Below are 24,656 nucleotides of genomic sequence, written 5' to 3' on the forward strand. Positions count from 1 at the left end.
CTACAAAAAAAAAAAAAAAAAAAAAAAATAAATAAATAAATAATATATACGATAAAAAAAACCCATATATTAAGTCACTATATATCTAGATACAGATATTTATGTGTTATGTAGTATTTACTAGTATTCACAAATGACACTACAAAGGGAACTAAAGGAACTAAATCCTGTCTAGGGGGAAAAGTGCCTATTTTAGCTGGCTACTAGTTTGTATGCATTCAGGTAATTTTCTGTGTATTAGAAACTTACATTAATACTTTTTAAATGTGCTTCATTAAAAATTTCCATTGTACTAAAAATGAGTAATATTTTTCTAAAAGAATATAAAACAAAATGAAAATCCTACCTGAAAGAGCCAGCAACCCAACTAGAAGAGTTTGTAGTATCAATTCTGTTACTAGGAATGGTCTGTGGAGCAGATATGTTAAGTATTGGTGATTTTTCCCATGGTTTTAAATCTTCCCTAGAATATGCAGGAGGTGTACCATTAACATATGGTTTAATTTTCACCTGTAGGTTAAAAAAAAAAAAAAGTACATTAGCAGGCACCTGGCATAATAGCTGGTACTAATAGTTAGTTGGTACTTAATATTGGTTAAATTAAAGTATAAAATCTTGTAACAATAATCATCTAGCATTCCTCTAGTTTAGTGCCTTAACCAATTCTCAAACCTTATCAGTGACTAAACCCAATTATAGTGAACTTTGAGAATAATTTTTAGGAGAATCAGTTTACACATTAAATCCCTATTAAATATTTTAAAATATTAAATTGAGTATAAAACAAAAATGTTAATAAAAGTTCTTCAAATAAGGTATGAAGCAGCAACTTTAAAATTAATGTCTGTGACTTTTATATCAAGCTTTCATTTTCTTTCGTATTAACATCATATAATTCACTCTGAATAAAATTAAAGTTAAATAATACTGACAGCTCAAAAGGAACCCTAAAAGGACTGCCATTACAGTAAGTCAGAAAAGTTATTAAAATAGCTATTTCCATTGCCAAGATAGATGCTTATTGCCAGACATTCACAGCATGTCTTTAATCTTCCTTTTAAGCCTTAATTGTCTTCTACACCCACCTTGACATTAATAAGAAATGTCCCCAAACTTCTATCCTACATAAAGAAAAATAAAAATAAAATTTAAAATCCACATTAAGGGGCATGTAGGTGCTCAGTCATTAAGTGTCTATGTTCAGCTCAGATCATGATCCCAGGGTTCTGGGACTGAGCCTTGAGTCGGGCTCCCTGCTCAGCAGGGAGTTTGCTTCTCCCTCTTCCTGCCCTCCACTCAAGCTCTCTCTTGCTATCTCTCCCTCTCGAATAAATAAAGAAGATCTCTAAAAAAAAAATAATTTAAAAACCACATTAAAAAAAAAAGCAATCCTGAGGCTTAGAACACTAAGAAGAATGGGTAAATTTTCCATTGTTTCATGAACTTCTCAAAGTTGTAATAGTTCTGTGAAGACTAGGGGTTAGAGAAAAATGACTCGATATCTAATAAGTTAGACACTATCTTTTCCTATAGATTAACAATTATGGAATAAAATGTTAAGCTATGTCTAAAAATGGCCTCCCCAGAGTTTAACCAGACTAGAAATTCTGCAGCTTAATGTCAATTGTACCACAGTAGGAAGACTCCATTCCAGATTGTATTGCTCCTAATAACATGACAGAGGAAAGAGACTACGCAGAATTTGAAGTTAGGCTTACTTTCAAAATAATTTTGTTTTGACAGTTTTCAGCTGGTGGTAACTGACATTTCACAATATAAATTTCAAGTAATTTAGCTATAAATCTATTTTTCCATATGTCTATACAGTGCTGCTGTATTTTACAACAATGTTTTAACTGCAGAAAGAGTATTAGAAATATAATGTCATAAAAGGTTCAAACTGACATTAAAATCTTTAAAACTAGAAATAAAATGCAAATTTGAGAAAACTAATACTACATATGTTCTATTTTTTTGTAAACCAGCCAGGAGAATATTTTAAAGTTAGCCAAAAATAATAATAATAAAAAAGTATAGATTGTCTATAGATCTAAAATTTGAAGAAAACAGTGCATTAATTAAAACAAACCTCAATTTTATCTGACTGAAATCCTGCTGTGAAATCAGGGGACTGTAAATCTCTAGGACTACCCACTCCTGCATAGCTTCCTTCAGAGTCTGATGTCAACAGTTCTGGAAGAGATTCCACAGAATTGTTCTTACCAGACTTTAATAATCCTGAAAGGTAAAATTTTTAAAAATATTTAAACACATATACATTCGATGCACTAAACAGAGCTAAAAACTTCCATTTATCCAGAAATTTAATAACATTTATATTATATTCACTGTATCCAATCTTGGCAATTCAAGGTAACTGAAAAAAATTAAAAAAACTAAAATGAAGGATTCTTTAACACAACAGTTTTATCCATTTCAATAACACAACAATTATGCCACAAACCTAAGGAAGACACTTTTTTGGGATCTGCTTTAAGAAGTGATTCAGCACTGGATGTTATGCTGTATGTTGGCAAATTGAATTTAAATTAAAAAAAATATTTTAAAGTGTTTCAGAACTTCTTTTTCTCCATAAAAAAGGAAAATAAACTTCAGACCCCCCCCCCCCTCCCTCTCATCTCTCTTTACCAAGTTCTCTGCACCCATGCAGAAGGGGACTGGCCCCATTCTGTGTGGGAGGAACACTATAACTTTTCTACCTCTCATCTAGTCAACAGACTGGCCCAGTAGCAGAGGCTATGCTGATGCCAACTGTAGCCTGTTTGAGGGTTTTTACTTCTGCAAAAAAAAGAAAAAAAAAATCTGTAGCTTGAGAGCTACTTTAATTTTTAATTAGCTTATCACCTAAAACAAAAGGTTATGAAATGTACATGCCATTTTCTTTTCTAGGCAACCTAAATACCTATCTCCCTGCCATACTTGGTATGTATATTCATTAGTACATTAGAGTCATTTCAAATATCAAAAGAAAAACCAGTAAACTTTTGCCTAAGTTCATGGTGTTTATTATCATCAAATTTCGTAGAATCTAAATGAGATAGCAAAAGAACTCATATATGAGCTATAACTAAAAGTAACTAAAAGTTTTACAAATGACTTAAGTAAAATATACCATCTTTTATACATTCAAATAAGTATTTTCTTTAAAGTAAATCACTTTGGGGGAGGGGCAGGATGGCGGAAGAGTAGGGTCTCCAAATCACCTGTCTCCACCAAATTACCTAGAAAACCTTCAAATTATCCTGAAAATCTATGAATTCGGCCTGAGAATTAAAGAGAGAACACCTGGAATGCTACAGTGAGAAGAGTTCGCGCTTCTACCAAGATAGGAAGACGGAAAAAAGAAATAAAGAAACAAAAGGCTTCCAAGGGGGAGGGGCCCCGCGAGGAGCCGGGCTGAGGCCGGGGCGAGTGTCCCCAGGACAGGAGAGCCCCGTCCCGGAGACGCAGGAGCTGCACCAACCTTCCCCGGCGGAAAGGGGCTCGCAGGAAGTTGGAGCAGGACCCCAGGAGGGCGGGGATGCCCTCGGGCTCCCTGGGACAGTAACAGAGCAACTGCGCGCCCAGGAGAGTGCCCCGAGCTCCCTAAGGGATGCAGCGCCCTAGGCGGGACCCTGGCGGACCCGGGCTCGGGCGGCGGCTCAGCGGAGGAGGCTGCGGACCTGCGGGCCGGAGCAGCTGGGAGGGGCTCGGATGGCAACTCTGCAGAGGGGGCTCCGCGGCCGGGAGCGAATCCAACAGCACAGGCCCCGGAGCACAGGGCGCCGGGACACAGCCCAGGATCCGGCCTCCCCCGGGGACAGAGGCCGGGAGAACCCAGGACAGCAAGGATGCTCCTGCCCCGAGCTGAGCAGATCAGCGGCCCCGCCCCGCAGCCTCCAGGCCCTGCAGACAGAGAGCTCCAGAGTTACTGCGGGGGCTGAATCCAGGTTTCCACAGCTGGCACCGCCACTGGGGCTGTTCCTCCAGGGGCCTCAAAAGGTAAACAACCCCCACTGAGCCCTGCACCAGGCAGGGGGCAGAGCAGCTCCCCCAAGTGCTAACACCTGAAAATCAGCACAACAGGCCCCTCCCCCAGAAGACCAGCTAGATGGACAAGTTCCAAGGCAAGTCAAGGGACTTAAAGTACACAGAATCAGAAGATACTCCACCGTGGTTCTTTTTTTCTTTTTTTTTTTTTTTGTTGTTGTTGTTTTGTTTTGTTTTGCTTTTTGATTTCCTTCCCCCACCCCTTTTTTTCTTTTTCTTTCTCTTTTTCTTTTTTTTCCTCCTTTTTTTTTCTCTTTCTCTTTTCTTTCCTTCTTTCTCTCCTCTCTTTTTCTCCTTTTCCCAATACAACTTGCTTTTGGCCACTCTGCACTGAGCAAAGTGACTAGAAGGAAAACCTCACCTCAAAAGAAAGAATCAGAAACAGTCCTCTCTCCCACAGAGTTACAAAATCTGGATTACAATTCAATGTCAGAAAGCCAATTCAGAAGCACTATTATACAGCTACTGGTGGCTCTAGAAAAAAGCATAAAGGACTCAAGAGACTTCATGACTGCAGAATTTAGAGCTAATCAGGCAGAAATTAAAAATCTATTGAATGAGATGCAATCCAAACTAGAAGTCCTAACGACAAGGGTTAACAAGGTGGAAGAAAGAGTGAGTGACATAGAAGACAAGTTGATAGCAAAGAGGGAAACTGAGGAAAAAAGAGACAAACAATTAAAAGACCATGAAGATAGATTAAGGGAAATAAACGACAGCCTGAGGAAGAAAAACCTACGTTTAATTGGGGTTCCCGAGGGCGCCGAAAGGGACAGAGGGCCAGAATATGTATTTGAACAAATTCTAGCGGAAAACTTTCCGAATCTGGGAAGGGAAACAGGCATTCAGATCCAGGAAATAGAGAGATCCCCCCCTAAAATCAATAAAAACCGTTCAACAGCTCGACATTTAATAGTGAAGCTTGCAAATTCCAAAGATAAAGAGAAGATCCATAAAGCAGCAAGAGACAAGAAATCCCTGACTTTTATGGGGAGGAGTATTAGGGTAACAGCAGACCTCTCCACAGAGACCTGGCAGGCCAGAAAGACCTCTCCACAGAGACCTGGCAGGCCAGAAAGGGCTGGCAGGATATATTCAGGGTCCTAAATGAGAAGAACATGCAACCAAGAATACTTTATCCAGCAAGGCTCTCATTCAAAATGGAAGGAGAGATAAAGGGCTTCCAAGACAGGCAGCAACTGAAAGAATATGTGACCTCCAAACCAGCTCTGCAAGAAATTTTAAGGGGGACACTTAAAATTCCCCTTTAAGAAGTTGTTCAGTGGAACATTCCACAAAAACAAGGACTGAATAGATATCATGATGACACTAAACTCATATCTCTCAATAGTAACTCTGAATGTGAACGGGCTTAATGACCCCATCAAAAGGCGCAGGGTTTCAGACTGGATAAAAAAGCAGGACCCATCTATTTGCTGTCTACAGGAGACTCATTTTAGACAGAAGGACACCTACAGCCTGAAAATAAAAGGTTGGAGAACCATTTACCATTCGAATGGTCCTCAAAAGAAAGCAGGGGTAGCCAACCTTGTATCAGATAAACTAAAATTTACCCTGAAGACTGTAGTGAGAGATGAAGAGGGACACTATATCATACTTAAAGGATCTATCCAACAAGAGGACTTAACAATCCTCAATATATATGCCCCGAATGTGGGAGCTGCCAAATATATAAATCAATTATTAACCAAAGTGAAGAAATACTTAGATAATAATACACTTATACTTGGTGACTTTAATCTAGCTCTTTCTATACTCGATAGGTCTTCTAAGGACAACATCTCCAAAGAAACAAGTGCTTTAAATGATACACTGGACCAGATGGATTTCACAGATATCTACAGAACTTTACATCCAAACTCAACTGAATATACATTCTTCTCAAGTGCACATGGAACTTTCTCCAGAATACCACATACTGGGTCACAAATCGGGTCTGAACCGATACCTAAAGATTGGGATCATCCCCTGCATATTCTCAGACCCTAATGCCTTGAAATTAGAACTAAATCACAACAAGAAGTTTGGAAGGACCTCAAACATGTGGAGGTTAAGGACCATCCTGCTAAAAGATGAAAGGGTCAACCAGGAAATTAAGGAAGAATAAAAAGACTCATGGAAACTAATGAGAATGAAGATACAACCGTTCAAAATCTTTGGGATGCAGCAAAAGCAGTCCTAAGGGGGAAATACATCGCAATACAAGCATCCATTCAAAAACTGGAAAGAACTCAAATACAAAAGCTAACCTTACACATAAAGGAGCTAGAGAAAAAAACAGCAAATAGATCCTACACCCAGGAGAAGAAGAGAGTTAATAAAAATTCGAGCAGAACTCAACGAAATCGAGACCAGAAGAACTGTGGAACAGATCAACAGAACCAGGAGTTGGTTCTTTGAAAGAATTAATAAGATAGATAAACCATTAGCCAGCCTTATTAAAAAGAAGAGAGAGAAGACTCAAATTAATAAAATTATGAATGAGAAAGGAGAGATCACTACCAACACCAAGGAAATACAAACAATTTTAAAAACATATTATGAACAGCTATACACCAATAAATTAGGCAATCTAGAAGAAATGGACGCATTCCTGGAAAGCCACAAACTACCAAAACTGGAACAGGAAGAAATAGAAAACCTTAACAGGCCAATAACCAGGGAGGAAATTGAAGCAGTCATCAAAAACCTCCCAAGACACAAGAGTCCAGGGCCAGATGGCTTCCCAGGGGAATTCTATCAAACGTTTAAAGAAGAAACCATACCTATTCTCCTAAAGCTGTTTGGAAAGATAGAAAGACAGAAAGAGATGGAGTACTTCCAAATTCGTTCTATGAGGCCAGCACCACCTTAATTCCAAAACCAGACAAAGACCCCCCCCCCAATATCCCTGATGAACATGGATGCAAAAATTCTCAACAAGATACTGGCCAATAGGATCCAACAGTACATTAAGAAAATTATTCACCATGACCAAGTAGGATTTATCCCCGGGACACAAGGCTGGTTCAACACCTGTAAAACAATCAATGTGATTCATCATATCAGCAAGAGAAAAACCAAGAACCATATGATCCTCTCATTAGATGCAGAGAAAGCATTTGACAAAATACAGCATCCATTCCTGATCAAAACTCTTCAGAGTGTAGGGATAGAGGGAACATTCCTCAACATCTTAAAAACCATCTACAAAAAGCCCACAGCAAATATCATTCTCAATGGGGAAGCACTGGGAGCCTTTCCCCTAAGATCAGGAACAAGACAGGGATGTCCACTCTCACCACTGCTATTCAACATAGTACTGGAAGTCCTAGCCTCAGCAATCAGGTAACAAAAAAGACATTAAAGGCATTCAAATTGGCAAAGAAGTCAAACTCTCCCTCTTCGCGATGACATGATACTCTACATAGAAAACCCACAAGACTCCACCTCAAGATTGCTAGAACTCATACAGCAATTCGGTAGCATGGCAGGATACAAAATCAATGCCCAGAAATCAGTGGCATTTCTATACACTAACAATGAGACTGAAGAAAGAGAAATTAAGGAGTCAATCCCATTTACAATTGCACCCAAAAGCATAAGATACCTAGGAATAAACCTAACCAAAGATGTAAAGGATCTATACCCTCAAAACTATAAAACACTTCTGAAAGAAATTGAGGAAGACCCAAAGAGATGGAAAAATATGCCATGCTCGTGGATTGGCAGAATTAATATTGTGAAAATGTCAATGTTACCCAGGGCAATATACACGTTTAATGCAATCCCTATCAAAATATCATGGACTTTCTTCAGAGAGTTTGAACAAATTGTTTTAAGATTTGTGTGGAATCAGAAAAGACCCCGAATAGCCAGGGGAATTTTAAAAAAGAAAACCATATCTGGGGGCATCACAATGCCAGATTTCAGGTTGAATTACAAAGCTGTGGTCATCAAGACAGTGTGGTACTGGCACAAAAACAGACACATAGATCAATGGAACAGAGAACCCAGAAGTGGACCCTGAACTTTATGGTCAACTAATATTCGATAAAGGAGGAAAGACTATCCATTGGAAGAAAGACATTCTCTTCAATAAATGGTGCTGGGAAAATTGGACATCCACATGCAGAAGAATGAAACTAGACCACTCTCTTTCACCATACACAAAGATAAACTCAAAATGGATGAAAGATCTAAATGTGAGACAAGATTCCATCAAAATCCTAGAGAAGAACACAGGCAACACCCTTTTTGAACTCGGCCACAGTAACTTCTTGCAAGATACATCCACGAAGGCAAAAGAAACAAAAGCAAAAATGAACTATTGGGACTTCATCAAGATAAGAAGCTTTTGCACAGCAAAGGATACAGTCGACAAAACTCAAAGACAACCTACAGAATGGGAGAAGATATTTGCAAATGACATATCAGATAAAGGGCTAGTTTCCAAGATCTATAAAGAACTTATTAAACTCAACACCAAAGAAACAAACAATCCAATCATGAAATGGGCAAAAGACATGAACAGAAATCTCACAGAGGAAGACATAGACATGGCCAACATGCATATAAGAAAATGCTCTGCATCACTTGCCATCAGGGAAATACAAATCGAAACCACAATGAGATACCACCTCACACCAGTGAGAATGGGGAAAATTAACAAGGCAGGAAACCACAAATGTTGGAGAGGATGCGGAGAAAAGGGAACTGTGAACTGGTACAGCCACTCTGGAAAACTGTGGAGGTTCCTCAAAGAGTTAAAAATAGACCTGCCCTACGACCCAGCAATTGCACTGTTGGGGATTTACCCCAAAGATACAGATGCAATGAAACGCTGGGACACCTGCACCCCGATGTTTATAGCAGCAATGGCCACAATAGCCAAACTGTGGAAGGAGCCTCGGTGTCCATCGAAAGATGAGTGGATAAACAAGATGTGGTTTATGTATACAATGGAATATTACTCAGCTATTAGAAATGACAAATACCCACAATTTGCTTCAACGTGGATGGAACTGGAGGGTATTATGCTGAGTGAAGTAAGTCAATCGGAGAAGGACAAACATTATATGGTCTCATTCATTTGGGGAATATAAATAATAGTGAAAGGAAATATAAGGGAAGGGAGAAGAAATGTGTGGGAAATATCAGAAAGGGAGACAGAACGTAAAGACTGCTAACTCTGGGAAATGAACTAGGGGTGGTAGAAGGGGAGGAGGGCGGGGGGTGGGAGTGATTGGGTGACGGGCACTGGGGGTTATTCTGTATGTTGGTAAATTGAACACCAATAAAAAATAAATTAAAAAAAAATAAAGTAAATCACTTTGACAAGATATATGCTTTTTTTACTGCTAAAACAGTCTGAAAGCAACGTTCAGCAACGCCCCCCCCCCATCTTTTCAATGTTTTTATGAGCAGCAAAATTTTTTTAAAAGATTTATTTATTCATTTATTCATTTTAGAGAGAGAACATAACCAGGAGGGGCAGAGGGAAAGGGATAGAGAATCCCAGGCTGACTCCACACTGAGCATGGAGCCTGAGATCTCACAACCCTGAGATCATGACCTGAGCTGAAACAAAGAGTCAAGTGCTAGCCACCTAGGGGCCCCAGTAGCAATTTTTTATCTTAAAGAGCATATTTAATGCCAGAATGCTCCCAAAAGTCAATTAGAAATAAATCTAATGAATAAAGGGGATATTTTAAAGTAGACAACAATTATTTTTAATATAAAACATTTTCACAGAATGTCTTTTGTCTAACGTTAAGAGATCAACACAAATAAATTTACTTCCAAACAGGACTTTTTTGGCCCCCAACTAAATTTGACTTTTCAATCATTATCTACTTTGGCCACAGAGTGGTACAGCATAAAGAATACAGAATTGGAATTGAAAAAATAAATTCTATTTCTGTCTGTCTGTACTTCAAATCACTGAAGTTTTCTGAGCTTATTTCCTCAGGTTTAAAGGAAGGGACATAAATTAGTTTTCACTATTAATGTCTCTCCCAGCTCTGAAATGCTAAGATTCTAGCATACGTACTAATAATACCACTATTTAAAGCAAATCAACTAGGGGCACCTGGGTGGCTCAGTCAGCTAAGCTGGAAGAGTCTTGATCTCCGCTCAGGTCATGATCTCAGGGTCCTGGGATCTGGCCCCACATCAGGCTCTGTATGCAGTACAGAGTCTGTCCTTTTCCCTCTTCTTTTGTTCCCTCATCCCTCATGGCCTCTCAAACAAACAAACAAATCCAAATACCTGCTTTTGTCCTAAGTCTTTTAGGTAACTGGAAAATCACTAGTCTCATGACTATCTGTCTATCCATTTATTCATCTTTACATGTGTCTACCCATGTGTCCTTCTAAGGACTAGAGGTTAACTCATGTAACACAGAGAACACAAAATCACAGAATTTTACGTCATGAAAGGTCCTAAAACAGGAATGAGATGTAGTGAATGCAAAAGATCTATCGTCAGCGCTTCAATCAACCAATTTAGATATAGTATCTTTTTTTATATCTTCTTTTTGTTACCTGAAACAATTATTCTTGACATTATTTATCCTTTGAACATTACCAAACACATCAAGTACCTCACTTGTAGACGATGTTAAACATAAAAAGATACTCTTTCTCTGCCCTGAATGAAACTTTTTTTTTCCCCCCACCGGGACACAACACTATGCACTTGTATTTTTTGAAGTACCTTATCAGGCTGACTGACTATGAAAATACTGCTGATAGAAATTATACCTATTTATGTCTTATTGCCATAGACATACATACCATTCTTTAAAGCCATACTGTAGTCTCATTATTTTATGGTCACACTTCCATATTTTCATCTAAAGAAACTATTAACTATTAAGAAACTATTAGATAGTTTAATCTGGATCTAATCAGATAAATCTATAATGTGGAATAATAGTCTATACCACTGATCTGAACTTTTGAAAACAAAACAGAAAGATATGAGAGGTGCTGCAATAATTAAGAGACATTAATAAGCAAAGGCAATGTCTATCTTCATAAGATACCAGGTCATTTTTAAGGATAAAACACAAAAGGCTATAAAAGTATTCTTAAACTATTAGGGATATCTGGATAGAGACTATAATTCTAGGTAATATTAGTGAATTAATGTTAATTGTCTTAGATGTGATAATGATATTATAGATGTGAAAACAATATTGTGGTTATGTAGAATATCCTTATTCTTAGGAGATTCATATAAGTATTAATTCATATCAAACTGTCATGCCTACAACTTCCAAGTGGATCTATAAAAAAGTGTATAGAGGGATGCCTGGGTGGCTCAGTGGTTGAGCGCCTGCCTTCAGCCCAGGGCATGATCCTGGATTCCCGGGATCATGTTCCACATCGGCTCCCTGCATGGAATCTGGTTCTCTCTGCCCATGTCTCTGCCTCTCAGTCTCTCATGAAAAAGTAAATAAAATCTTTTAAAAAAAATGTACAGAATGCCTGGAGGATAAGGGAAGAGAGCATGCAACAGAAAGTCTGTTAGAAAACATGTGGTAAGAGGCTAACAATCTGAATGAAAGTTATATATACAATTTTTTTCAAAATAAACTGGGAAAAAAAATTTAGAAAAACTACATAACCTTTACTTTCAAATAGCTCACATAATGCACAGATATGAAATGTGTTATATTATATCACTGGATTATAACCTAATGCAAATGAAGGGCATCTTGCTTGGAGCACTGATATATAAATGAAATGGATCTATATGATAAGAGTATCTCTGTCATGCTTTGCCTATCTCTAACTCTCTATGCCACTAGACAGGGTAGTTTTTCTAAAAAATTTTAACCACTCACATCATATGCCTTAAAAATCCATTAACTAGGGGCACCTGAGTGGCTCAGTTGGTCAAGTGTCCAACTCTTCATTTCAGCTCAGGTTGTGATCTTAGGGTTGTGAAATCAAACCCCACATTGGGCTCTGTGCTGGGTCAGTCAAAAAAAAAAAAAAAAAAAAAAAAAAAAAAGCCCATCAACTACCCATAGCCTTCAGAATAAAATTCAAATTCCTTAGTTTAGCATAAAATACCTCCTATATCTGACCAGTTTTTGACTACCACCTATATGCACATACTCCATATGGCTGAGTCATGCTAAACCATAGGCATAAGAAATTTGCAGTTCTTTCTAGGGCCTCTAGTCTTGGGAGCATATTGCCCCTTTTGCTTAGTATGTCTATCAGCCTGCCTCCTTTTCTTGGCCAACTCCTCATTCTTCAAGATCCAACTCACATATCATTTTCCTCTAAGAAGTCTTCCCTGATCTTCTTAGACTAATATGGGCTCTTCTTTTGTGTTTCCAAAGCAAACTTCAATCAGATTATTAAAATATACTATCAAAAAAATAAAATAGGGCAGCCCGGGTGGCTTAGCGGTTTAGTGCCACCTTCAGCCCAGGGCGTGATCCTGGAGACTGGGGATCGAGTCCCGCGTCGGGCTCCTTGCATGGAGCCTGCTTCTCTCTCTGCCTGTGTCTCTGCCTCTGTGTGTGTGTATCTCTCATGAATAAATAAATAAAATCTTTAAAAAAATAAAAATAAATAAAATAAAATAAATAAAATAAAATAAAATAAAATAAAATAAAATAAAATAAAATAAAATAAAATATAAAATAAAATAAAATAAAATAAAATAAAATAAAATAAATAAAATAAAATATACTATCATTTTCTGTAGCCTCCCTAAGACAAAGACTATTTTCTATTGCAGTAGGCCTGGCAAATGACATGCAATAGTATTTAATATGTGTTAAATGAATTAGGTAACAGACTTGAAAGATTAGATCAGGAAATAAATCCTAAGACACTTTCACTAACCTGTAGATGGTGGACTCTGAATAACATCTGAAAGGTTATAACCTCCAGAACTATCTGAACGCTTACGCGGCTTCTTTTTTGCTTTTGTTTTTGCCTTCTTGAACATACTTTCCCTATGAAAAAGAGCAAATATATAAAATGCATTTTTTAGAAATAAGTTACGGATTAACAACAGAACTACAAATTCTGAGTAGATATAGCATTTTAGTCAAACAGAGAACACAAAAATATGCATGCTCTATTTGCATTTATCTATGTGGCCCAGAGCAAATTACTCTGTTTCAATGAACCTCAGTGTGATACTCTTAACTTGTTCTAACTCTACTATTTCTGTAAAATAAGATCGTATATAGGAAAATAATTTGAAAAGTAAAATCAGTTATCAGAAACTTTAAGCAATCCAAATGCTAACAAACTCCAGAAAAAGGGTTAAAAAAGACCTCTGGAACCCAAGAGCAGTTTCTCAGTGAGCTATACAGTATACATAGTAAGTGACTTGAATGCCTAAAGATTTTAACAAGTCATTTATCAAGTAGAGGAAAGTAATTCTGTAACCAGTTGATAAAGGAGCCTAACACCCAGATTGGAAATTCTAAATTCGGCTTGTCAAATGGTTGGCTACACTATAGGGAGATACTGTAGAACCTGGGATATTTTGTTGGAGGATTTCCAAATGTCAGTCACTGTAGGTCCTATCTTGAACCAGTAAGGTTCTCTATAGAGAAAATTTTATATAGAGAGCTGATGCACTCCTCTTAGGTTCAAACTCTCCAGAGGGCAAATATTTCTGCCAAGAAAGGGGCACAGGAGGGGCAATCACTTGGTTGAATGGGGTTCAGAAAGAGATCATGCTCTTTGAAAGAATCTCAAGGGATGCCTGGGTGGCTCAGCGGCTGAGAGTCTGCCTTTGGCTCAGGGCATGGTTCTGGAGTCCCGGGATCAAGTCCCACATCAGGCTTCCTGCATATGGAGCCTGCTTCTCCCTCTGCCTGTGTCTCTGCCCCTCTCTCTCTCTCATGAATAAATAAATAAAATCTTAAAAAAAAGAAAAAAAAAGAATCTCAAAAAATGCTCTTTTCCAAATCTAATCACTTAACCTGGTTGTCATAAACCTGGTACCTCTAATTCTTAAGCCTTTCTGGAATTTTGCTTTAGTTTTCTTTTTGTTCTAAGTCATTACACTCTCAGCAACCACTTTCCAACTTCCAAAACTGTACATCTCCTAACTGCTGTTTTCTCCTTTCCTGTTCTCCCTGCTCTAGTGCAATATGCCTTTCTTATTTCTTTATCATAATTTCAGCAGGGTTTGGGAAGGTAGCTAAGATAAATGCACTTATTCAATTTGACATTTTAATTTGAAAGCTGTATTCCTTCTATATTTATACTTAATTTTGTTACATCTGTAAACAGTTATACACTTACTTTCTTATAATAAGGCTAAGAATAAATATAAATATATACTTATGTCAGGATTCTCCAATTTTTCTTTTTCAGTATAAAGCTGTTAAGAGTGTCAAAGATTGAGGAGGGGGAGAGGAAGGAGAGGAGGGAAGAAGAGAAACAGAGCTTACGAATAATTTTGTTCCATATTTATTTCTTCTTTCAAAAAGACATCTCCATCTTCTACTTCCAAATAGCTAATATCTGGTCCATCTTGGTATGGTGTAATGACTCTTCTATCCATTGCTGGAATCTATTTATATTTTAAAAAAAAAGAAAAAAGAAAAAGGTGTTCCTTTTTAAATACAAGATTTGTAAAGACTTTTAAAATAATAGGTAAATCCCACTTGTTTATATTGATATGTGGTTACATTAACAAGGAAAAGTCTACAATGCCTAATGACTTCCAAAGTCCAAGGTTTACAACAATGGAAAGAAATTGGTTAGATTTATTCATTTATTCCAAAAAACTGTCCAAAAAAAAAAAAAAGCTCCATCTTATTATCACATACAAATTAATTCATTTCTTAGGGATCATGTGAATCCTTATTTTTGTACTATCCTAAACTTTGGTATAGTAACAAATAATGAAAGACTCAAAAAGCTTTCAATAACTTTCATTTAGAAAGGAATTAAAATAGGGATGCCTGGGTGGCTCAGCAGTTGAGTGCCTGCCTTCGGCCCAGGGTGTGATCCTGGAGTCCCAGGATCAAGTACCACATTGGGCTCCTTGCATGAAGCCTGCTTCTCCCTCTGCCTGTATCTCTGCCTCTCTGTCTCTCATGAATAAATAAATAAAATCTTTAAAAAAAAAAAAAAAAAAGGAAGGAATTAAAATAGATAATTTTATCATTGAATACTTTCAATTTTTGATTATCACACTAATCTGTGGGATCTATAAAAAAAATTATGTCCTCATTTTTAAAAGATCCTAATATATTAGAATTCATTAGGAAATTATTCCATTGAGAAGTGTGACCTAATATAATATAGTACTACTTTGGTTTTATTATATTATTGGAAAAAAAATAATAAACCTTACCATTTTTCTATAAAACACAGAAAGATCCTTCAAAACACCATCACTTAAAACATCAAGAGACCTAAAAAATAAGATAAAAAATTCTATCTTGAGGACTTAATTTACATTGCTGAATAAGTAACAGTTATTTTTAAAATCAATATGCCAGCTATTACAAATTCTTTTTGGAAGTATATATAGTTATATATTTTAAATGAACCACATTATATATATACTAGTACCTTCAATAAAACAACTCTTAGAAAGGATTTTTCTATCACTCATTTATATCACAGCAAAATACTATAGTTCTTCCTCAACATCCCAATAAATCATAAATTAAAAATCTCTTATGTCAAAAATACATTTAATATACCTACCTATTGGACATCACAGCTTAGTCTAAACTACCTTAAATGTGCGCAGAACATATACATTAGCTTACAGTTGGCCAAAATCATCTAATGTAAAGCCTATTTCATAACAAAATATTGAATATCTTATGTAATTTATTAATTACTGTACTGAAAACATTAAACAAGTGTGTCAGTTGTTTACACCCTTGTGACCCTATGTGTCACTGGGAACTGTGGCTCCCAGCCCAGGATCACCAGAGAATATCGTACTACTTATCACTAGCATGGAGAAAAGATCAAAATTCAAACTTTGCAGTACAGTTTCTACTGAATGTGTATCACTTTCACACCACTGTAAAGTGGAAAATCCTAAGTCAAATCATGGAAAGTCAGGGGTTACACATATTCATTTTCCAACCTTCCAATCTTTAACTACAAAAGGAACACTATATTGACATAATACAATGGCCTGATACCTGAATTTTATCTAGAACTATCACTCACAGTTACCTGAATGCCTCTGAGCAATGCACTTCACTTCTTTGGACTTTAGTATGTTCACGACATATAAAATAATGTTTGGACTAGATCAGTTGCATTCAAAGTAGATTTCAAGGAACTCTCAAGTTCCAAAGAGATAATTTTAAGGCATCAGTGAAAAAGTTTACATTTTAAAATATATTTAAACTATTTTTACAAGTGCAAAACAACTTGTCTATTCTGTAAAATATCAGTTTTTAACATTTTAACGATAATTAACTTGTGATGTTCTATCAGTTTCGGTGTAGCTCTCCTTTTTGAACATCTCTACATATTTATCTACACTCCTAGGAAACATATTTGATAAGGAATAATTATATCTGTACAATCTTTGTTTTAATCTGAGTTACACATATCTACTCATGTAAAATTACACAAGTAGACATCACCACAGCACATGTGTCTTTTTTAATGGTTCACCTGACTAACCTGTCACAACATAACAATTGAACAATGGCAGTGAGACACATCATTTTCCAATATGATATTTATAGATAGATTTGGTACTTATTTTGCATTTTGGTTGATTCTTATCTGACAAACTGAATGAGCTTAATTTGGCAAGCAAAAACTGCTTTGATTACAATTATTAATATAAGATCAGCAAAGAAATTTATTACGAAACCCTAGCCAGGTTCTGATACTAAAATACTATTGGCATTTTAAAATCACATTGTCTGTTATCCCATAACATTAATTTGCATTTGAAAAGCATTTTCTACAAAATAACAAAGCATTATACTATGAAAAGAATTTCCTCTGAATTGAACTATATGTAACAATTATTAAGAATCTGTTAGTGATTCACCTAAAAATCAGAACCTTTTATTTCAATCATATTTTAACATTAGTTTCATTAAAGATTATCCTGTCTTTGAAAGGTAAGATATCAAAAACCTGTTACCATTTATAATAAATTAAATGGATCAAGATTTTGATTGCCAAAAAAGGGTTCCTGCATTTTCTCATCAGTAATAAGAGGATATAAACAGAATCTACTTCTTCAGAAGGTTTTCATGAAAATCAAATGAGATCTACATAATACTTTTTGAATGCTCCCTGGCACATAGTATTTGCTATCATTATTATGACTAAGAAAAATACGGCGGCGCCTGGGTGGCTCAGTGGGTTAAAAGTGTCATGCCTTAGGTCATGAGCCAGAAGTCCAGGGATCGAGCCCATCATCAGGCTCCATGCTAAGCGGGGAGTCTGCTTCTCCCTCTGCTCCCCACCCCACTCATACTCTTTCTCACTCTCTCAATTAAAAAAAATAAATAAATAAATAAATGAATAAATAAATGATACTAAAGCTTCAAAAATGCAAACTGAAAAAAATGCAAATTGACTCATCTAAAACTTCTATGTTCACCAAAACATTTTTTCTCACCGACTTTGTAGTAATAGAAATTTGACCTTATGTTAAATAAATCTGTAAACTTATTTCCTTAAACAATTCCACTAAGACAGTTGAAGACATGGGATAAAATTTCCAAGATCCCTGATTCTAAAAAAATCTAATAACTCCTAAATTATTAGCATTAAATTTTTCTAATCCAAGTAAACATCCATAATATGAAATACTAGCTTATAAAAAGAGTGTATATATTTAGCCAATTGTTTTATGTAAAATGTGTCACTTTTTATAAGAATCATTTCATTATTCATTGATTCCAACATAAAGACTTGAATATTCATCAAGCTTGCAACAAAATAAACCAACTAAATTTTCAGGCCATCTGCTGGGCCTAAGATTGACTAAGGAAGCAATATGTAATATAAGAAATATCCAAAGAGAGGGGCAGCCCGGGTGGCTCAGAGGTTTAGTGCCGCCTTCAGCCCAGGGCCTGATCCTGGAGACCGGAGATGGAGTCCCACATCAGGCTCCCTGCGTGGAGCCTGTTTCTCCCTCTGCCTGTGTCTCTGCCTCTTTCTCTCTCTCTCTCTCTCTCTGTCTCTCATGAATAAATATATAAAAATCTTAAAAAAAAAAAAAAAGAAAAAAGAAAAGAAATATCCAAAGAGAAAAATACAAGGAGAAAAGGAAATAAACTAATAACAAATTTTTCACATGCTTACATGTCAATTAAATGTTATCCTATTTAGTATTACATAGTTTCCAAAAGCCAAAGTAACATTGCTACCTTTTTTTTTTACAACTTTACAGTTGTAAATCAACCCAGACAAGAGATATGTACACTATAAAAAATATACTAGTAATAATATTTTTTTCATGAATTTCCAACAAGACTGTAAGCTCTCCACTGAGTCCAAGGATTTTGTCTGTTTTGTTGACAGTTGTATCTTAGCAGTAGCTGGCATATATGAGGCACTTAAATATTGATGGAATGACTGAATCCTCAAAATTTTTATTTTCTACAAATCTGCAATTTATCATTATGCCTTTTTAAATTAGTAACATATCAGCTATAATATATAAATAATTGCTTTCACAATGGTCATATAATGTATGCACCCAACCTACCTTGCTTCAAGTAAAGCGGCCATATTCAGTCCTATAAACTGCAAACAAGACAGTTTCAATTGTTCAGCATTATACATTGCTGCAAACTCCAGTACCATAGTAGCATTCTTAAGGGTAACTACAAAAAAAGAGTCAAAATGAGATAAAAGCCATATTACTAAAACAAATACAATATACTTATTTTTTAAAGTTGTCAGGTTTGAACATTAGGAACAAGGAAGTAGTTTCTTGCTAAAAAATAATGTATACTAGAGCAAATATAGAATGCGGTTTTCCATCCCAATGTGCCAAACCAATTTTAAATGACTGGTTATGAGGAGAAATAAGCACACCAAAAGAAAATAAAAATGACATGTTACAGTGTCACCTAAAAGCAAACACACATTACAACTGACCATCTTCCACCTAACATTTTTACAGTAGTTTTAACTTTCACAGATAAACAACTTTCCTTTTCATTTATATAGCACAGAATAGTTATTCTCCTATGAAACTAAAAAGATCTTAAGACTAAGAGAATCTAGGAATATGGCTGGCTCAGTCAGTAGAGCCTGCAACTCCTGATGTTGAGGGGAGTCTGAGCCTCATTTTGGGCACAGATATTACTTTCAATTTTTTTAAAAATATATTTTAAAATAAAAAGTAAAATTAAAAAAAGCCAGGGGTCACGTTAAGGGTAATGTACAAAAGAAGACTAAGATACACTGATGAAATCAGCCTATAAAATATATTTACACTGAGTAATCCATCAGAATTTGTATGGGTGTATTTACATAAACACATATACACACTATATATTTGAAAAATAATTACATTTAAATAACACTGTATTCATGCCATGTATTCATTATTCATGCCAGTGCAGAATCTGGTACACTGTACCAAAGATTCTTGATTTGATTACAATCTTAGTACTTTATATATGAAGTGTCCTATTTTGCTAGAGGCCATCTAAGAATATTCTATCTACCTAGCACGTAACTTGGATTTCTCAAACCCCTCCATTCTTTATTTACTGTGAGTTCTAATGAACAGAAGAACACACCTGTTTTCTACACCTGGCTTACTCCACATGCTTTTTTCTTCCTTGTAACTCTGTCAAAAGGTATAACTACAATCCATAATAGTCTGCTCCACTCCTAACCAAACCTAAAATTTCAACTAATCATGAACCCAAAGTCTCCCCTTTCGCAAAAATAAAAATGGATCATATAAAAACTCTAGAGTTGTTCAGCTAGGAACAAGGACTGCCCAATACTAAAAGGCCACACCTCTGTTGAACCCTTCTCTTACTAGGTTCTAGGAAAATCAAGATATTCACTGGTAAGACAGTTGTGCAGCATGGGCCAAAAAAGAATACAAGCAGTGCCAGGAAAGTCATTTGAACAACTGAAAATATCTCCAATATGTATACTTTATTCCTGTTATACTAAAATAAAGAATGCAACAAACATTTCCATTTTCTAGCTTAAAACACTAGAACTATTGTTCTTTTTGATAACCAAGGAGAAGATATTCCATAAAGCTCAAGAAAAGTAAGTAAATAAGACACCAGAGCTAAGACAAACTATCAGCAATTACAAATTAGAAAATTCTGACAGGAAATCCCTTCATGTGGCAGTGTGACAATGAAAATGAACAAAGATAAAATTATAATCTTTTGTAACCTAGAGTAAGCAATTAAAAATATCTAAAGAGAGGAAGACATAATTACTTCCAACAGGAAGATTAAAAAAGAGAGAAGTAGAAAGAAAAAGGACTTAAAAGATTACTGTGACCCTACACAGAAGGGATGGATAAGTGATCTCAGCTAGCAGAGTGACAGAATAAAAAGGTGGGGGAAATGTGATCAATAAATATAATTAAGATGCAGCAGTTCTGTCAAATGAAAAAATTTGGATGTAAAGAACAAAACAACAAAAAATAGCTCTGGGTTTCAAAAGTTTAATGTTCAAATGTTCAAAAAGACAGCAACGAAATTTACTGAAATAATGAAGTATTTATTAAATGAAATAACAAAGAAAGAAATAAAGAGTTTAAAACAAAAGAGATGTGTTTTGATCAAATATATAAATGAGACCATTATATAAAAATTCCAGTGACTAGTAAGAAAGAGGTAGCTAAACACAGACCTACAGCTAAGACCAGGGCAAAAGGAAAAAATTCCTTTCAAATGCTCATCTTTGAAATTTCAAAATAAAGTTCCTATCATCTTCATGATTCAAGGTTTTATGACAGTTTAAAAAACTTAACTTTCAATTATAAGATGGACTTATTTTCACATATTAATGCATCTGAAATAACGTGCTTACTTACAATGACACAAAATAGTTTAAATGTTTTAACAGTTTTCATGATTCAAAAAAATAATGACGCAGTTTTCCACAAATGGCATCATAAAGTCAATGAATAATCCTTTATCGACCTGAAAACACGGTTAACAGTCAAATTCAAAAATACTTAAAAAAAAAAAAAAATCAAAAATACTCACGTTTCTCAGTTAATGCTACTTCACAAATCCCTTTCAATCGAGTTATAAGAAGCTGATCAGCCACCACGAGAACACTACAAACAAAATCCACATTTTGAGATTCTAAAAAAAGAAAATAAACAGAACTATTATTTTGTAAACATTACACTTATGAAAAAAGTTTCAATTCATTAAGACACAAAGAAGATTATGACTATTTTCTAAATGTTGCAATGCAAATATGATAAACAGCAATAATGTGAGAATTTTCTACCTTGTAAGTAGAAAGCTGAAGAGAAATACACCAAAATGCCCTGGTTCACACCAGAACATAAAATGGGCAACTTTAATTGATCTTTTTAGCCTAGAAGGCTACTAGAATGCCTGCCTATTTAAAATCTCCCATGTTGTTAGCTAAGTATTTCTCAATCTAATAAATACAGGGAAAATTCAAATCTCAGCATCAAGTTTATTATGTAGGTATATGTTAAATACATATAGCATATATGTTAAGAAAATATAGAGAGAAAGGGGTGAATAATACTCTTAGATGATCATTTTTGTTTTAAATAAAAAGCCTAAAAGTACATTGTCTTCTTAATCCATAGGATGCTCTTTAATTTAAAATAAACTTCTTGTTTCTGAGCATTACTAATGGCCCTAAGCAATAACCCTGAGCCACTGCCAGAATAGCAACATAAATACAAAAACAAAACAAAGCCACAATAGAAAGGGAAAAAAAAAGACTAAGAAGAAAAAATGTAGAAAAATCATTTTTAACAAAGGAGGAAGAGGTGAAGTCACTGAATGGCAAACTAAGGACTACTTCTAGAACTCCTCTTCTCCACAAAAGCAATGAAGATACTATGAAAATTGTCAAAATCAACTTTTTCAAAATTCTAGAAATTAGCCAAAGGCTTGCAATGACCTGGGGAGTGTTGACTCAAGAAAAATGGCTGAATCTTGGTAAAAACAGTAAGTGGTGGGACACTGTAGCTTTTTCTATTTAAATCCTCCTTTCCCCTCCTCCACAGTAGTCTTAAAAACCAATAACCCTGCAATCATAGTGGAAAAGAACCACCATTAAAGGAGGTAGAAGAGTTATAAAGAAACATTATCAAAGAATTCTCATTATTTGACATGTCTGACAGTTCCCTGGAAATCCCCACTGGAAGGTTGACCTGACTTAAAGCTTTGCTGGTCTGAACAGCCTCTTCTCTCAGGGCATTTACTAAAAAGAATCAGTAGCAATTGTTTAACATTGAAGCTGACTGAGACAATGACAAGAGAGCAAACAAGAAGCAGATCAAAAAAGGTTTTTAAGTTAGAAAAGAGATATTGTTATGACTGGATGTTTGTGTCCCCTGAAAATTCACATGTTGAAGCCCTAATTTCCAGTGAGGTTATATTTGGAGATGGGGCCTCACAGGAAATAATTAAGGATAAATGAAGTTATAAGGGTAGGGCCCTGGTCCAATAGGATTAGGGTCCTTCTAAGGAAAGAGGTATCAAAGAGGTATCTATTTACCTCCCTCCTTCACTCCCTAAACACACACACACACACACACACACACACACACACACACAGGAAAGGCCATGTGAAGACATAACAAGAAGGCAGAAATAGTCATCAGTACAGCAATAAAAGAACTTGAATATAGATATTCATGTTCAAATATGGATAGATCATGGAAAAAGAAAATCAACCAGGAAACATCAAACCTGACCAACACTACAGACCAAATGAACCTAACAGATGTATACAGAACATTCCATTCACAAAAACAAAACACAAATCCTTCTTGGCACACATAAAACATTCTTCAGAGTGCATCATATATTGGGCCACAAAACAAGCCTTAACAATTTAAGAAAATTGTAATGATACCACTATCCTCTCCAACTACAGTGGCATCAAACTAGAATAACAAGAGGGTATAGGGGAAATGTGTAGATATGTGAAAATTAACAAAATCAAAGACAAAATCAAAGAGAAAGCAAAAAATATCTTGAGACAAATGAAAGTGGAGATACAACATACCAAAACTTACAGGATGCAGTAAAAGAAGTTCTAACAAGGACATTAATACTGATAAATGCCTTAATGAAAAAGAAAGATCTTGAAAAAACCACCTTAGGGTTTTTACACAATAAGGACTACAAAAAGAAGAAACAAAGCCCAAGTCAGCAGAAGGAAGAAAATAATAAAGACTGAGCAGAGGGGTGCCTGGGTGACTCAGTCAGTAAACATCTAACTTTGTCTCAGGGTCCTGGGAGGCACTGGGATTGGGAATCTGTGCTCAGCAGGGAGTCTGTTAGTCTGCCTCTCTCTTTGCCTCTCTCCTGCCCTCATGCTCTCTCTCTCTCTCTAATAAATAAAATCTTAAAAGAAAAAAAAAACTGAGCAGAAATAAATGACCTAGAGGCAGCATAAAAACAAGGTCAATGAAACTAAGGTTATTTGAAAAGATAAAATTAACAAGCCCTTAAGTAGCCTAAGAAAAAGGATCCCCCAAAATAAAATTCTAAATGAAAGAGAAGACATTACAAGTGATATAACAGAAATGCAAATTATCAGAGACTAATATCAACAATTATAAGCGAACACATTGCATAACCTAGAATAGATGAATTCCTAGAAACACATGATCTATGAAGACTGAATCATGAGGAAACAGAATCTAAATAGACTAAAAACAGAGTAAGGAGACTGAATCTGTAATCAAAAATCTCCCCCAAAAAGAAAAGCCCTAGGCCAGATGGCTTTGTGAATGAATTCTACCAAACATTTAAAGAAGAATTAAAAACAATATTTCTCAAAATTGTCCCAAAAAAAAAAAAAAAAAAAACTGAAGAAGAGGGAACACTTCTACATTTATTTTATGAGGCCAGGATTATCCTGATACCAAAAGGAGTCAAGGACACCACCAGAGAAGAAAATCACAGTACAGTATCACTGATGAACATATGTGCAAAAATCCTTAATAAAATACTAATAAATCAAATTCAATAGCATGTTAAAAAAGACCATACACCATGATCAAGTACAATTTATGTCTGGATGCAAGGATGGTCAATACATGCAAATCAATGAATGTGATACTATCTTAACAGAATAAAGAACAAAAATCATATGATCAATTCGGTACATGCAGAATATGCATAAGACAAAATTCAACATCCATTCATGATTAAAACTCAACAAGTTAGGTAGAGAAGGACTGTGCCTCAACATAATAAATTAGGCCATCTATGACAAGTCCACAGCTGACACCATACTCAACAGTAAAAATCTGAAAGCTATTTGTCTAAGATCAGGAACAAGACAGGGATGCCCACTCATGACACTCCTACTCAACACAGTACTGGAAATCCTAGCAAGAGTAATGAGGCAAAAAAATGAAATAATCATCCAATAGAAAAGGAA

General features: G+C 35.6%; 1 protein-coding gene across 6 annotated transcripts in view; it reads right to left on the bottom strand.

Annotated features, from left to right (window-relative positions):
• Positions 1 to 24,656, bottom strand: part of IBTK (inhibitor of Bruton tyrosine kinase) — a 100,203-nt gene that overhangs the window by 33,012 nt on the left and 42,535 nt on the right. For 4 of the 6 annotated variants that reach the window (XM_038554614.1, XM_038554616.1, XM_038554619.1 and 1 more), the window contains exons 17-23: positions 21,251 to 21,352; positions 18,760 to 18,877; positions 15,403 to 15,463; positions 14,492 to 14,613; positions 12,921 to 13,033; positions 2,090 to 2,238; positions 347 to 510 (exon numbers count right to left, since the gene is read on the bottom strand). In XM_038554614.1, the coding sequence (XP_038410542.1) occupies positions 347 to 510; positions 2,090 to 2,238; positions 12,921 to 13,033; positions 14,492 to 14,613; positions 15,403 to 15,463; positions 18,760 to 18,877; positions 21,251 to 21,352 (829 nt within the window). The remainder of the gene's footprint in view (positions 1 to 346; positions 511 to 2,089; positions 2,239 to 12,920; positions 13,034 to 14,491; positions 14,614 to 15,402; positions 15,464 to 18,759; positions 18,878 to 21,250; positions 21,353 to 24,656) is intronic. The other 2 variants (XM_038554618.1, XM_038554617.1) reach the window with 1 other exon arrangement.

This window comes from Canis lupus, chromosome 12 (genome assembly GCF_011100685.1).
Source record: "Canis lupus familiaris isolate Mischka breed German Shepherd chromosome 12, alternate assembly UU_Cfam_GSD_1.0, whole genome shotgun sequence".
In the NCBI taxonomy this organism is placed as follows: domain Eukaryota; kingdom Metazoa; phylum Chordata; class Mammalia; order Carnivora; family Canidae; genus Canis; species Canis lupus.